The sequence below is a fragment of the Corylus avellana genome, chromosome ca8 (assembly GCF_901000735.1).
Source record: "Corylus avellana chromosome ca8, CavTom2PMs-1.0".
NCBI lineage: Eukaryota > Viridiplantae > Streptophyta > Magnoliopsida > Fagales > Betulaceae > Corylus > Corylus avellana.
Window position 1 is genome coordinate 15315337 of NC_081548.1, and position 16120 is coordinate 15331456.

The 16120-nt window shown below is 35.3% G+C and overlaps 1 protein-coding gene across 2 annotated transcripts; it reads left to right on the plus strand.

Annotated features, from left to right (window-relative positions):
- The first annotated feature begins 822 nt into the window (after positions 1–822).
- LOC132190117 (mitochondrial outer membrane import complex protein METAXIN) lies at positions 823–13460 on the plus strand. 2 transcript variants are annotated; one of them, XM_059605008.1, is made up of 6 exons: positions 823–1111; positions 2233–2567; positions 2887–2963; positions 3111–3171; positions 11429–11594; positions 12953–13460. In XM_059605008.1, the coding sequence occupies exons 1-6, from the start codon at positions 946–948 to the stop codon at positions 13132–13134; spliced, it is 987 nt and encodes a 328-aa protein (XP_059460991.1). In that variant the 5' UTR covers positions 823–945; the 3' UTR covers positions 13135–13460. The 2 variants fall into 2 exon arrangements, with proteins under 2 accessions (XP_059460991.1, XP_059460992.1); XM_059605009.1 differs by having other exon boundaries at positions 2350–2567.
- Positions 13461–16120: the final 2660 nt, after the last annotated feature.

Sequence of the window (16120 nt, forward strand, 5' to 3'; positions counted from 1 at the left end):
ATCTCGCGATGGCTACCATGGTTCTACTACCCCTAGGCAGGAATGAAACTATAAATTTTTATCAATAAGGTATGAATGATAAATATATTAATATTAAATATTAAATAAACATATAAAAAATAAAATTGGTATCCATTAAGGAAACCTTACCATCGTTTCTATGAAAAATCACATTCTCCTCATATGCACACTGTACTCTAGAAAACAATAAAAATTTTGGGAAAAGACGTATGGCATTTTAATTCTTGGGTTTGGGGCATTATGGTCATATGAATTTTCTTGTTTGAGACGCATAATGTATTCTTAAAAATTAAGGACTGTTTTTTATGGGTTTAGGCCAAACAAAAAATTGTGGACTGCTTTCTTTTGGATTCGGGGCCAAACTAAAAGATTTTGTTTCAAATGCAAATTTTGAAAGTAAAATTAATAAAAGAATTGTAAAGCCATGGGTGGCCATGGCCTACCCCGGTTTGTGCATAGTTCTGTCAATGCTCTTAGGGGAGGTTCAATGACCACCTTTGATGATTTTTTTTTTTCCTTGTTAAATTTAGTTTTTAGTTTTTTTTTTTTTTTTTGGTAAGTTGTTTTTAAAATTTTTTATTTGAAGGTGTTTTTGCCATTTTATAATAAAAAGAACATATTTCGTTTGATTTAATGATTTTCACTAATGATGGTCTCTTTTGTAGAAAATGATAGTTTAAGGAAATTTGAGTGTGACATGTGATAGATACTTCGTATTATGTGTGCACCACGTAAATAAGTGGTACTTTAGGTGGGGAAATGTAATTAATAGAAAAAGGAAATTTAATTAGAAGCCCCGAAGAAACCCCACCTCCTCGCTTCTTCCTCACACTGCTCCGCTAAAACCCTGAGATTCGGAAAACTCTGCAGCTGACCCTCGCATAACCCGAAACCCCCACAAACAGGGTTTTAGGGTTTGCAAGTATGGAGGAGGAAGTGAATAATGAGAGAGAAGCGTACACTCTGGTGGTAAGGAAGCCCTGTTATGGTCTCCCCACAGCATGCCCTTCATGCCTCTCTCTTTACATCTACCTCAAGTTTGCTCAGCTCCCCTTCCTTTTGGATTTCAACTCTACCTACCCCGACTCTGGTATACAGCTTTTTATTTATTTATTTTTATTTTTTTAATCTCTTGGGTCGTCTTGGTAATTGGAAATTAAAGAAGTTTTGGTGAATAGAGATTCTGGGTGGGGGATTTATTGCTTTTTGTTTGAGGCTCTGGATTGCTATGTCTTATTAGTTTGCATTTTTTTTTGTGCTGTTTAAGTTAGTTTTGTGAGTGTTTAAATTCATTTTCTCATTCATCAAATGCATTATTACTGTGCGTATTTCTGGGTTCCGAGGTTGATGTCTGGCTTACCTATAGTTAAGGGTGTATATCTTTCTGTACCTTTCTCTCTCTCTCTCTCTTATGTAATTTGTATTTTTTGTTTGTTTTTGTTTTTCAAAATCTTGCTGGGTTCATTAGATTCTTTCGCTTACCATTCTATGTGTGTGTGTGGACATAGTAATATATTTATTTGATCCTATTCTTTTGGCTTCCGATTGTCTGGATTTTTTGTGTCAATAGTGAAATATTCTAGCTTATTGGGGCTACCTAGAATGGAGATACACGCACATGTATGTTGTTGTTATTTCATCGTTTGCTATCATTTGGCTCCTCTAATCTGGCGTTGCCAGTTATAGCTATTGGTCGAGTAATATTAGTCATCTATGCTTTTTTATTTATTTTTTATTTTAAATTTCTACTGTTATTGGCATTTTGAAAGTTGAAACATAAAATGAGGTGCTTTATGTTGGTTTGGAAGTTTCAAATGACACTGTTCTTCTGAAATTTATATCAATTAATTTAGAGAAGATTACAAATTATATCGATCAAATTATACCCATTTGCCTGCTCATTGGTTGCTTATGATCTGTTTAGTTGCTATTGCATGTACTATTTGGGTCTATGTCTATTGAATCTTTGATATACTTGAAGCTTGATTTTTTTTTTTTTTTTTTGTTATTTAATGAACATGCATGCATATTTGTACTTATCCTGCATGTATTTGTGTAGGTATATGTCTACAACTGTATCTGTTTATGATCTATATGGTTTATAGCCTTATTTCTGATACTTACCTGTAAGAGAAAAAAACATTATGCTTGAGCTCATATTCAAGTAATAAGCACTCTCATCACATTGCTGTTTGTTGCTGTCTTTGTTAGATCAAATTCCTTATATTGAGTCCGGTGATTACGTGGCCTATAATAATGAGAATGGTGGGGTTATTGAAAGTTTAAAAAAAGATGGTATTGTTGATTTGGACACTGAATTCTACTCAGTCCCAGAATGGATATCAACAAAAGCAATGGTTTGTTCCTGGCTTGGAGATGCAATTATGTATGAACTCTGGGTGGGTTCTGATAGAAGTTCTGCTGAGAAGATCTATTATCCTGACTTGCCATGGCCAATAGGAAAGGTTCTGTTCTTGAAGCAAGCTCACACTGTGAAGCAGCGTCTTGGAATAACTAAGGACAATGCTGAGCAAATGGAAGAAGAGGTCCCATATTCTCCTTGATCTTCCTTTGTGTGCGATTTGATATGCTCTCTCCATCTCTCTCTCTCTCTCTCTCACACACACACACACGCATGCAAACCCATACTTGAACTTTTTGGGAAATTATTAATGCACTAGTAGCAAAGCTCATAAAGTAAATGTTAATAATCTCTTTCTGCTGTTTGTTCTTAACTTATTATATTAGGGATGTCACTAGTTCGAATTTCGTCTTTCTCCCCTTGGGGCCAATTACTTAGAAAAAAAAAAAAAAAAATTATATTAGCAGAAATTTTTCTGTTTGAAATTTCATTTTATTGGACAGATTTACAAGAGAGCAAACATCGCCTATGGAGCTCTGTCAACTAGGTTAGGGGAGCAGAGCTTTCTCTTTGAGAACAGGTACTGTTCTGAATATCCTGTCTCAGATATATATTTCCTTTGATGACAAAGTGTAGGAGCTTTTGAGATTGTTTCTTTTGTATGAAGTCCAGCCTTCTATAAGATGCTGATGTTACTGTAACTAAATGAATTGTTGCTTTTATGTAGGCCATCAAGTGTGGATGCAATTTTTCTTGCGCATGCGCTTTTGACTCTTCAAGCTTTACCTGTGAGTTATCTTACAGATTGTAATGTAATTGTGATCCTGTGGAAGCTAAATGTGATTGTTTTTGTGATTGATAAAGTAAATTGATTGCATTCTCAAACTTGTTTCCAATCTCATATTCAGAATAAGCTATTTGAATTTGATCTTAGGGAAACATCGAACCTTGACCATGCTGGGAAATTGAGTGGCCAGCTGGAATTGGAGTTTCCTAGCATGGATAAATTTGGACTTAAAATATGATATTCCAGGGAAGTTAAGTGAATTATTTTTATTACTATTGAATAAACTTACAAAATTGTGAGCATGCCGAGAAGATGAATAGCCAGCTAGAGTACGACTCCTAGGGCTAGAGGCATGAGTAAAGTGCCCGAATTCAGTGACAGTATTGATTGCTTCACTGAAAGAATCATATTTGCCGAGCATCGTTTGCATTATATGCTGACAACTGTAGATGGCAGGCAGTGAGATTGAAAACTATGACCTCAAATTAAGGTTGGGAAAAATGCCCACAAAATTGACTTGGCTGACCGACCCGACCAAAAGCACCAAAATCGATAGGTTTCTAACAAAGTTGGGTCAATGGTTGATTAGAAACTTGTGAAAAATCGACCAGGGTTGGGTTGTGATTGGTTTTATGCTTCGAAAAACCAACCCATACCATCTTGACCGACTTGTTATACTATATAACTTTTTTCTCTTAGTGTTTACAAAAATGAAAAATGTAGACACTTCGAGTCATCGACTCCCTCACCCTCATCTTTGTAAACACTTACCTCTCCTTCAACCTCATGCGCCACTACTCTTCCACCTTCCTTGCTGATGTGCTCCACTATAGTATCTATCCTTGTTCAAACTCTACCAGATCGGCCTCATGTGTTGTGCAGGAGTTTGAGGCCGAGCGGTGGTGTTGGGATCACACTTTTTGTCTCAATTGGCATTATGTTTGCCAATCTTCCAACAATAGTGAGGCTTTAGTCTCTCCCAACGGGTAACAAAATGGTTCTACCATGGTTTTGTTGGTTATGTATAGAAACCAATATGACCAACCGATCAGTGACTGACACCGGCTGCCTCCAGATCGGTCGGTTCAGGGGATGATCTCCAACAACCGCCACAAGTTTGTTCAGTCATCGGGAAATGGCCGGCAAGGGGGTTGGTGCCCAGCCTACCTCAGCTAGATCTCACTGATTTAACTTCTTTAGCAATTGGGTCTTCCACTGGGTGCTCATTATAAGGCTTCCAACATATGGAGTAACATTATTGAGAAAATGGAGAATAAATTGGCGGGTTGAAAGAGGTATTTATCAAAGGGCGTGAGTAGGGCTGTTAAGTGAGCGAAGCGTCTCGCGAGCAAGCTCGGGCTCGGCTCGTTAAATGAAGCACTTCATGAACACAAATCCTAGCTCGAATATTAAATGAAGCAAGCTCGACTCGTTAAATGAAGCAATTCATGAACACAAATCCTAGCTCGAATATTAAATGAAGCAAGCTCGGCTCGGCTAAGCTCGTGAGCAAGCTCGTATAAGCTCGTCTATATATATATATATATATAAAATACATAATTAATTATAAATCTCATAATTATTAAAATCTTAAAATTGCACTTATATTTAAGCGTTAGAAAATGAAAAATTCTAAACCCTTCGTGATCAAAGAGAGAGAGAGAGAGAACAATCATTAAAAAGACTTCGATTAAATTAGAGCATACCCAAACGAATGGAAGAAGAATCAAGCAAAAACTATTGAGAGATTGCAAAAGGCATAAACTATTGAAGAATCATACAGACTCAAACACTATTACTACCTGTTTGATGAGCGAGAGTGAGAGAGTGGGAAATGAGAGTTCAGGTGGAAGATGCGCTGTGACTGGTGAGGGGGATTGAGAGAGAGACGTTGAAAAAATAGTTTTTTGTAAGGGGCGTTGTCCCAATGCAGTCTGAATGCAACCTATTAATTTGTCCCACATTGTTAAGAAAATATTAATCTCCAAATTTGCTTATCTATAAAATGATGTATATCCTCTCTCTTTGAAATCAAATGCCTTACTGTATTGACTCAGGCTCCATACTCAACTAGTCAAGTTAAGCAAATACTCATATGCAAACTAACTTCTTAAGCCGTTTAAGAGTACTTGAAGTTAATTTTTTTTTAAAAACAAAAACATTAAATATAAGAGCCAGCTTGACTTATTATTAGCTCGAACTCGATTTTTTTGGCTCGCCTTTGAGCTCGACTCGAGCTCGAGCTCGAGTAAAATTTAAACGAGCCAAGCCTGAACAAGGGAATCTTGCTCAAGCTCGGCTCGTTTACACCCCTAGGCGTGAGGTTAACGTTGATTAAAAGCACTCTCTCAAATTTACCCTCCTATTCTCTGTTGCTCTTCCCTATTCTAGTGGGAGGGGCAAATCGACTAGAAAAAATCCAGAGAGATTTCCTACGGAGAGGAATTGGTGATGAATTTAAGTTTCATTTGATGAATTCAAGGGGGCTTAGGGTTGCAGAATTTGATTTAGTTTAATCGTGCTTTGTTGGGTAAGTGGTTGTGGAGGTATGCAATGGAACGGGATGCTTTGTGGAGGAAGTTAGTGGAAGTTAAATATGATAGTCAAAGGGGTGATTGGTGTTCTAAGAAGGTAGGGGAACATAGGGAGTGGAAGTGTGGAAATGTATTGCGAGGGGTTGGGAGGGCTTTGTGCGTCATGTGCGATATGAAACAGGAGATGGTTCTAAAGTGTTATTTTGGCATGATGTGTGGTGTGGGGAACTACCATTGAAGATATTATTCCCAGAATGGTACACTATTGCTTGTGATAAAGATGCGTGGGTGGACGAGAATATGGAGATCCTGAATGGTATTATTTATTGGAATGTTATGTTTATTCGCCCTATATATGATTGGCAAATTGATGTGGTCTCGCGATTTTTGAATTGTTGTATTCCCAAAGTTAGATATGGAGGTGAGAATAAAATCTGTTGGGTTCCTTCAAAAAGGAAGATGTTTGAAGTGAAGTCTTACTACCAGGTTCTCTACTCCGGCACAAGCGTTTGGTCCTTGGAAGAGTATTTGGAAAACTATGGCTCCCCCGAGAGTGGCTTTTTTTGTGTGGCCAGCAGCTCTAGGAAAAGTCTTAACTTTGGACAATTTACGAAAGATGAATATTATGGTGATGGAGTGGTGTTACATGCGTAAACAATGTGGAGATTCAATTGACCATTTATTCCTCCTGCATCATGAGGTTGCAACCGAGATATGGAGTTTGTTTCTTCAACTCTTTGGTGTGGATTGGATTATGCCACGCAGGGTGAGTGAATGCTTGGGGAGTTGGAGGGGATAGTTGGGTAATCAGCTTGCTTTGCACATATGGAGGATGGTTCTATTGTGTGATGTGGTGTCTCTGGCGAGAGCGGAATGCACACAATTTTGAGGATCGTGAGAATGGCTTGCTCGAGTTGAAGACATTGACGTTACATACTCGATTTTCATGGAGAGTGACTTGGTCTATTTTGCATGTGTATACTTTTTCTGATATTTTTTTTAGTAAGTAATAAGTATATTATCAAACACGCAGAATGACGCAACCCATGTAATCCCTACTAATTAGAAAAAGAATTACAAAGCTCTAAGAAATCAGAAAATGTAGACTCATGCGAGTGAGACCAAGTCACTCTTCAAGAGAACAAAGTATTTAACGCCAATTTCCTCAACTCAATCATGCCGCTCTCACGATCCTCAAAGTTGCGTGCATACCGTTCTCGCTATAGACTCCACATCACACATAATGGAATGAGCCTCCATATGTGCAAAGCAAGCCTATTACTCAATTGTCCCCTCCAACCTCCCAAGCAATCACTCACCTTTCGCGGCATAACCCAACTAACTCCAAAAAGTTGAAGAAACACATTCCATATCTCAGCTACAATCTCACAATGCAGGAGTAGATGGTCAATGGATTCTCCACATTGTTTACACATGTAACACCACTTCATCACCATAACATTTCTCTTCCGTAAACTATCCAAAGTGAGGATTTTTCCTAAAGTCGCCGTCCACACAAAGAAAGCCACTCTTGAGGGAGCCTTCACCTTCCAAATACTCTTCTAAGGACCAAACGCATGTGCTGAAATAGTGAGAGACTGATAATTAGATTTCACTTCAAAAATATTTCTTTTGGATTGAACCCAACAAATTTTATCCTCACCTCCATTTATGATTTTTTAGGAATACAACAATTCAAAGAAGCACGATACCACATCCAGTTCCCAATCATGCGCAGGCCAAATAAATCGGACATTCCAATGAAGAAGATCATTTCAAGGGTCTCCATATATTCCTCCACCCACGCATCCTTGTTACATGCAATATTAAACAATCTGGGATAAACAAGTTTCAAAGGATGTTCCCCACACCACATATCATGCCAAAATAATACTTTAGAACCATCTTCTATATCATACCGCACATGATGCGCAAAGCCCTCCCAGCCCCTTCGAATACATTTCTACACTCCCACTCCATACGTTCCCCCTACCTCCTTGGAGCACCAATCACCCCTTTGACTATCATACTTAATTTTCACTAACTTCCTCCACAACCATTTACCCATCAATGCATGATTAAATTGAATCAAGTTTTGCACCCCCAACCCCCCAAACTTCATTGGCGTACACACCTTTGACCAATTCACCAATTTCTCCCCGCAAGAAGTCTCTGTACTTTTTCTGAATTTTTAGTGTTATGTGCGTCTTTTTGTACTTAGTAGGAGTTCTCTTGTATACTTCCTGTGTATATGGGTTGCGCCCCTCTGCTCATTTTTTTCAATATACATTATTTATAAAAAAAATAAAAAAAAGTTTCTGCTATTAGACTTACAAAACTTTGTATGACCTAAAGGTCTTATTAACTTTCATAGAGAAGTTTAATGTGAAGCCATAGATAATCTTGGTAGGCAATGACTGAAGTTTGCTGGAAGGAATTGTTAAAAATGATGAACATTTCTCCTTTCTGTCGTACTTTCGGAATTCTAAATCAACTTGAGGAAGAACTAGTATTACCGAATTCTAAATCAACAGAAGGGGGAACCAGTGTATAGGTATGCTTTTGTCACTTATGTTTGCCTAAATTCAGCATTCTTGATGACCAATAGGCTCATTGAGGATGTGTGCCTCTTACTTTTAGTTGAAATTCTAGACAAAAGATAGATATCAGGCAAGGCAGCAGATGCAAGTTACTTCATGCGGGATGAAAATTCTGATTCGTATGCATTGTTATTGATGACCATTGATTATTCTTGTGCATTGTTGTTGATGAGCTTATTAGGCCTGTAAAGGAAGATGAACTCCTTGGTGTTTAAACAACAAAGTTCTAGTTGACAGGATTGGATTAGTGATTATTTAGACAGCAGCAAGAGATGCTGTGGTAAATAAAGTTTTTGGAATATATAGTAACTGGGATAAAGTGTTTGGAGATAAACTTTGTTACTCAAAATTACAGGAGATTGTGATTGTACTTATGCTTATTTTAATATAATATCTAATAAAAGAAGATATTAGGCTTTAAGGAAGAAACTTCTTTGTGTGGATAACTTTGAAACCTAATAGTTGATGACTCTATTCAAGAAGTGAAGCTAGAGTAGCACAAGAAGAAAGATGGAGAAGGACACCATTTCAAGTAAAGCAAGGATGAATATGCCTTTCCAGAAAAGCATTACAGTTTCATTGATTCCCTCATTGAATAGCATCATCCACAATTCTGCCATTGTTGTGAAGTGTCATAGTCCTAGTTGCTCTGTGGATTCTGCCAATGCTTATAATGGTCGAGTTTTAAGTAACACTTGGTTACATGGAGCTTGAAAACTCTTCCTTGGGAGGGATGAAAAGCAGGGAATGAATGGATTATGGGAAGCAATGTCAGCAAAATCTCTAAAAATTTCTTTTAGAAAGGCTCATTGAATCCATTGATTGTTGAGGGTCTAAAGTTGGATGCTTTGAACTTCTTAAAACATAGGAAGGTTCATGAGAACTCATTAAAATAATAATTTGTCTCTTTCATCCAAAATATACAAGATTTTGTTTCTTTGTTTTTATTCTTGATAATGAGGAACTCAGGACCACCTTCCTGGGTGGGCTTTGGTAAACCCTACATGCACAATCCCACTCTCAAAAAAGGTGCATCAGGTTAGTGCATGACTTGAATCTTGGACTTCATAGTTCTTGAATTGTATGTCCCACCAGTTGAGCTAACTGTGTGGGAATATGTTGTTTTATTTATATTTCCTGCATTGCCATACAAAAGTTTACTCATGAACCAGCCTATCATTAAGAGGAATTTCATACCTATTCATTCTTGTCCACAAGCCCTAACCTTACATGTATACGATCTTCTATCTGTTAAATTCACATTGTCCAGTACCTTTTAGCCTCCAAAGAATTAAAAAAATCCAAATAAACATTTATTTGAATATTAATTTGATCCATTTCTCATAAATCCTATAAGCTGACGTTCTCAGCCACCACACTTTTGAATTTTGAGGGATGTCTGATGTTATACATGAATGAACCTCACTTTTAATATATTTAGGAAAGGAAAACGTTCTAGTATTTCATTTGGAATTAACATTTCGTTCAGTGTAGATTAAGAAATGGACTGAACATATGCAATGTTGGCTGCTCTAGACAAGGTGGTGAAAACAGGCGTGGGAAACAAAACATTTGAAATTTGATATTCTTTGGATAGTGGTGAGTTTGTGAATAATCGCCTCGATTGCTCTATGATGAGAGAACTTTGGCCATTTGCTTTCAATTTATGTACTTTAATGCAAAAATTATCACCACTTAAGCATGATCAAAATTGAAGGCGGCTAGGTATTACCTATGAGAAATATCAAACATCATTTGTAAGTCACTTTCCCATTAATAAGGATCCAAATTTTACTTCTTGTGGAAGCTTTATTCTTGAAAATGATTGAAATCTCCCTTGCCCTTCTTGATGAGATCCCTTTGAAATATCTCATTGTATCGATGCACTTTTATGGAGATATAAAAAGATAATTTGGAAAGCTGATTGACCTAATAGACCATGATGTTGGTTGAGGACGCATGAGTAGATCTTGTCATAAAGAGAAAGGCCAAAATAAATTTTGCGTTTAGGCAGTGAGGAAAGTGCATATACCTTTATTATTATTTGTTAGGAAAGGAGCACAGGATAGCCTTTAATTTCTTGAAGGTTGGTTCTATATGAAGCTTTAGAAGAAAATTCATGTAGCTCTTTGTGAGCAGTTGGTGCAAGGCTATCTTTGGTTGAGTTGAGTGATTGGATTATATGTCAATCTATTATTTTCTTGGTAAGATGCATCATTTGTGCCCAGTGCATTATGCATGGTGATTTTCCCTTCCTGGTTTAGGTTTTCTTTCTTTTCAAGAAATAGTCTACAAGAAAAACGTGGTCCTAGTGGAAATATTTTGGCTGTTTGAGGACACGCATATGTGTGGTTTTGCGATGAAGTCTGAAGTATAGTGATCACAAAGAATTTATTATTTTGGTTTAGGGTGATAACCTGGGAGCATAGGTATGTGTGCGTATATGTATAGGTATTAGTATCTTATACGTGCATGTATTTGTGAGAATTTTTGTACATATGGTACTTGGGGTGGGGGAGTTGAGGGGGAATATCCATGTTTAAGATTCAAGTTATAGTGGTACAACTTTCCATTTTGTCTTCTTTGATGAAGTCAGATATTGATACAACATTTTTAGTCCTCTTCATGGCATAATGAGAGCATATTTTGAGAATGTTTGAATTTCTCATTTTTCTTTTTGTAGTGGTATATGGAAATGAATGTGAAATTTCTCATTTTTCTTTTTAGTCCTTTACCTAATGTTTCACTTATTATGGTAACCATGTCTCAGTTGAAGTTTGATCTTGCTGTTGGTATAAATGTTTGTGCTCAGCATCATGGATTTTACTATATACTCTATCTCACAATAAATTATGTGTTTTATATTTTGGATTGTCTTGTTGGAAATTCATACTTGTTATGCTCACTTATTTTCAAAATACAAACAAGGTATTATAAAAAGTTTTGCCACCCCTAATATAAAGGATATTTTATGAAGATCATATATTTTTTAACCTTTTCATTAATAGTCGTATCATTTCAAACCACAATCTATTTTGGGATGGGGGAAATGCTAAATATATGTTCCAGTCTTATTATTATGGGAAGAAATTTAAGCATGCTTCCTGCAATCACGTGCTATCAGGAATCATCAGTACTGCGGACCAAACTTTTAGAGCATGGTAATCTTGTAAAATATGCTGAAAAGCTTAAGATGGAGTTCATAGAGGCTGGTTCTTCATCTTCTTCTGCCTCATATTTTCAGTCAGACCCACCATCATCAGCTTCAAGAAGAGGTCCTTCGAACTCGAGTAAGATGATTTTCAATTCTAGACTCGTTTCTTTTTCTTTTCCTTTTTTTGTTTTTTCCTTTAAAATTTGTATCAAATGATTTTTTTTGGTAGGTTAAGTGCTTTATAAGTCCAGACTACATTTTCATATTTATATGGTAGATCAAGTTTGTTATTGGTTTTCAGATGCTTCAAATAAATTAATGGTTGGAAATATACCAGCTTTTAAGGGTATCAACAGGATCTTGCTGGTGTTTTGGGGTTTCCCAGTACATTGCTGATATGCATAGCTGAAAAAAGGAGCATTCAAATTGAAAATTATAGAAACTTTGATGAGGTCCAATATGTTGGACAATTTGGTTAACATGCCTTGGAAATATATCAAAACACAGCCTAAGTCATATGAATAATGATCACAAACTTGGTCCTATTCAATTTGTCTTCCTTTTTATTTTTCCTCTTGTTTTTAAGTGGAAATGTTTCAATCACGCCAGTTCATTCTAACAGTAGACTCTTTTCCTTTTGATTGTTTGACGAGAACAAGCGTTTTTAAAAATGCATAATTTGAAAGGTTGAATTATGATTTTACCAAATGCTAATTGCATTTTTAAAAATCACGTTTTCATTGACTGCATTTTGAAATCACTTTTTTTTCTTTTTCCTTTTTTATTTTTATCAAACCGCTAAATCAAACGGGCCTATAGTAGGTTTCAGATGGAACTGAAAACTTCAGTTTACAATTTTGTAACTTTATGTTCCTATGGAAAATAGAAACTTTATTGCATAAACGAATGAAGCTGTTACTAATATATGACCAGGTTATGTCTACCCATGGTATGGTGGTCACCATAATTGCGTGGCTACAACATTTTGTTGGAGTCATATGGACATCAGATATGTCTTGCTCTTTTTGTTATATCAAAGGGCAGATATTAGTTGCTTCTGGAGTTTGATTATCCGTCTAGCCTCATGAGTTGTTCTCATATAAGTAGTCCCTCAAAATGTTTTGGTTTTATGTGAGGTATCGATACAGTTAAACAAATATTTCTGACCTTTTATAAATTGTATTGCTAAGTTCCACTGTTAATACACTCAAATAAGAGTAATGTTAATACACACAAATAGACTAATATACAATTATGATGACATGACAGTAGAAATTAACTATTGGTTTTTTTTTTTTTTTAACAAATGCATGCGGATCTAATAGTTGATTTTCACTTTCACACCATCAAGTTGTATGACAGCCGTATAGCAGTTTAATAAATAGTATTACTCCACAAATAATTTACGCTTCAGTTACATGTATTCCTATCTTGTGGAGTTCTTGTCTCTACCATATTGTTATCTTTGCTGATGGGGTCTTGTTCTATTGATAGGTTCGAAGCCGAAGAGCAAACCCAAGAGGCAAAAGACAAAGGAAGAAAAAACTTTTAGAAAAAGGGCCAAATATTTTGTAGTGACACAGATTGTTGCTGTTCTACTTTTTCTCACTTTCATGAATAGACCTGATGATGAAGTGGAGCTTGAGGATGATGAAGGCTATGGTTATGATGACTGAAAGCATTCATTCATCTACGGTGTTGCATTCTCAATACTCAAAATTTTGCCCTTGATTACCAGCCGGATAGGAAGGACTTCTCCTTATTCTTCATTTGTTGCAAGTTTCAGATTGAAATTTTTGGGAAATAAATATAGATACAAATCAAAGGATATATTTATGCAATATATTGAGCTGTATTTTGTGCGGTTCAGAAGAAATATTCTTCATGTGTTGGGTTCTACCACTTGATTTTTGAAGTGGCATACATTTTGTATTTCAATTTGCTAAAATTTCCTTGTACCTTGGCCAGAAAAATAATAGATCTGGATTTATTTTTTTGTTAATTTGAATTGAAGGGGCTGTGTTATGGGAGATAGAGACGAAAATCATGAGAATTGTTCTTATTTTTTTATACTTTAGGGATTCTCTTGTATACTTTCTGTATATTAGAGTTGTGACCCTCTACGCTTGAATGAATTTATATTACTTGTGAAAAAAAAAAAAAATCATGGTAAAATATGATGCATAAAAGTTTTACAGATTCCATATGGGGAAAAAAAAATGAAAATTAATGTTCGTATGGTTTAAATAGTGGCGCTGTTACGACATTGGTTCCAATGGTTTTATCGGGGACACTTTTGAAGTTTCATGTTCAAAATTATTGCAACTTAAAAAGAAAATTCTGTATTATTTTCTGAAAAAAATTACTAAATTGGTTAATGTGATTTGACCTTGTAACAAATAAGTTACTGTAGTTTGAAAATGAGCTTATAAATATTTTGTGGTATGCCTCTGTAATAAAACCTCATCATCAAATGGTTCGTGGAGAGGTAAATTTTCGTAGTAATTCATAAACGTAAAGGATATTAAAAAGGAATAAAGAAAGAGAAACCCAAACGATTGTGTAGTTTAGTTTATGGCCTACATCTACACGTTAAAGCTTGAGAAATGACAAAAATCATTCTCTCAATCATCTTTCAACTATCTCCGTATAGTGAATGAGTGAATCTATCGTTGAATTTTTGTGGGACTCACATGAGTCCACAAATCCAATAATAGATCCATTAAATTTGGAAAAAAAAGATATGGTTAAGCCTTAGAGGCTACATTTTTGTTCTTGATTAATTATAATACAAATGATCCATATTTATAGGAAAAATGTTGTAGACGGAAACAATACAAAATGATAGGAAGATATAATATTAGATTTGAATACAATCAAATCTAATTAAGGTAGGAGATTATTGGATTCGGATTCCTTCAAATTTTCTAAAATATGAGATTCTCAAATTTTAAAATTTTAGCCACCTATTACATCTAACGGTCCAAATAAATGCATATATTTGTGTTACTGAGGCAAGTGGGTTTGACATGTTGAAAACTAAACCACTTGCCTTGGTAACACACAAACATCTGTATTTATTTTGACCGTTAGATGTAATGCAGAGCTTAGATTTTAAAATATGAGATTTTAGAAAATTTGAGGGATCTCGATCCAAGATTATTACTATCAAATACTGAAATCAATTACAGTCATATTTCATCATATAATTCTAGAGTAATTCTAAAAGGCCTATTTGTGTCTTACTAAGAATGATGTGGTTATTAAAATTACCCTTTAATCAAAATTCAATAATGATCAATCACAAGCCCAATGGTGATTTTAGGAGGCCAACTTGTGTCCTACTAAGAATGATGTAGCTATTAAAATCGTCATTAGACTTGTGATTAATCATTATTGAATTTTGATCAAAATGTGTTTTGAATAGCCACATCATTCTTAGTAAGACACAAGTATGACACAAATAGGCCTTCTAAAATTATTTTAACACCATTCACAATTGTGGATCAAATCATTTCACTTTAAATACTGCAAAAAAGTGGCATTGGAGCATTTAAATGGAAGTTCGATTATCAATGTGAAGTAGCTTTGGTCATCCATTAATTAGAGTTCTTGCACTGGATGAGAATTAATATACTAAGCCATATACATTAACTACATAGGAAGAAAATATGATAACGAGAATATTTATCAATCCCTTGATCACTTGAAAATGTGGATGGCCAAAAACAATGGAAAAAATGCAAAATCAATCTATGTAGTTACACTGATTTGGAGTATGTTCCTTGTGGTATAAAAATGTTATGAGAGTTCCTATAATATGAAAAAATAACAACAGGTCCATATACCCAACTTCCGTTTAATATTTTTACGAAAACTGTTAAATACTACGTCATCACCAAGTCAGATTATGATTGTGCAATTTTTTTTCTACTCTACTTAACTCAACTCAAACTTGTGAATATCGAGGAGAAAAAAAGAGTAAAGATTATGTTTGGGTTGTTTGAAGAATATAAAATATAATAATAAAAAATATAATTAAAATTTTAAAAATATATTATAAAAAACAAAAAGAAAAAAGAAAAAAAAAATTGGGATGGTTTTGAACTACCCCTATGGGTGGTCGAGCCACCCCCAAGGTGCCGTGGGGTGGTTCGGCCACCCCCGAAATAGGCGGGCATGGCTGAGCCATCCATGAAAAACCACTTGGAACCACCCCAAAAAGTGTTTGAGGGTAGTTCGATGATATATTCCATTCTTAGGGCTCAAGTAGAAACTAATAAGGAGTAAATCTCTATTTATTTTCTGTCTTTATTTTCTAGTCTAATAAGGAATATATTTTCCAAGTCAAATAAGGAGAGTAAATCTCCCAGTCATAGGTTGATTCTAATTCTATACAAATCATAATCCAATATGGAAAGATCTTAGTATGAAATCAAATAGAATCATAGTCTTAGTCAAATTAGGTCTTCTATGGCTCTATATAACTATTCTTATATTTAAGGGGAAAATACATTTACCTCCTAAACTATCCACTCATTTGCACTTTTACCTCAAATGTTTAAAACGTGACACCTGACCCCCAGAAACTTTCAAATTGTTGCAATTCGAGCATTCTGACTTCTTTCTTTTCTTTTTTTTTTTTTTTTTTTTTTCAAAATG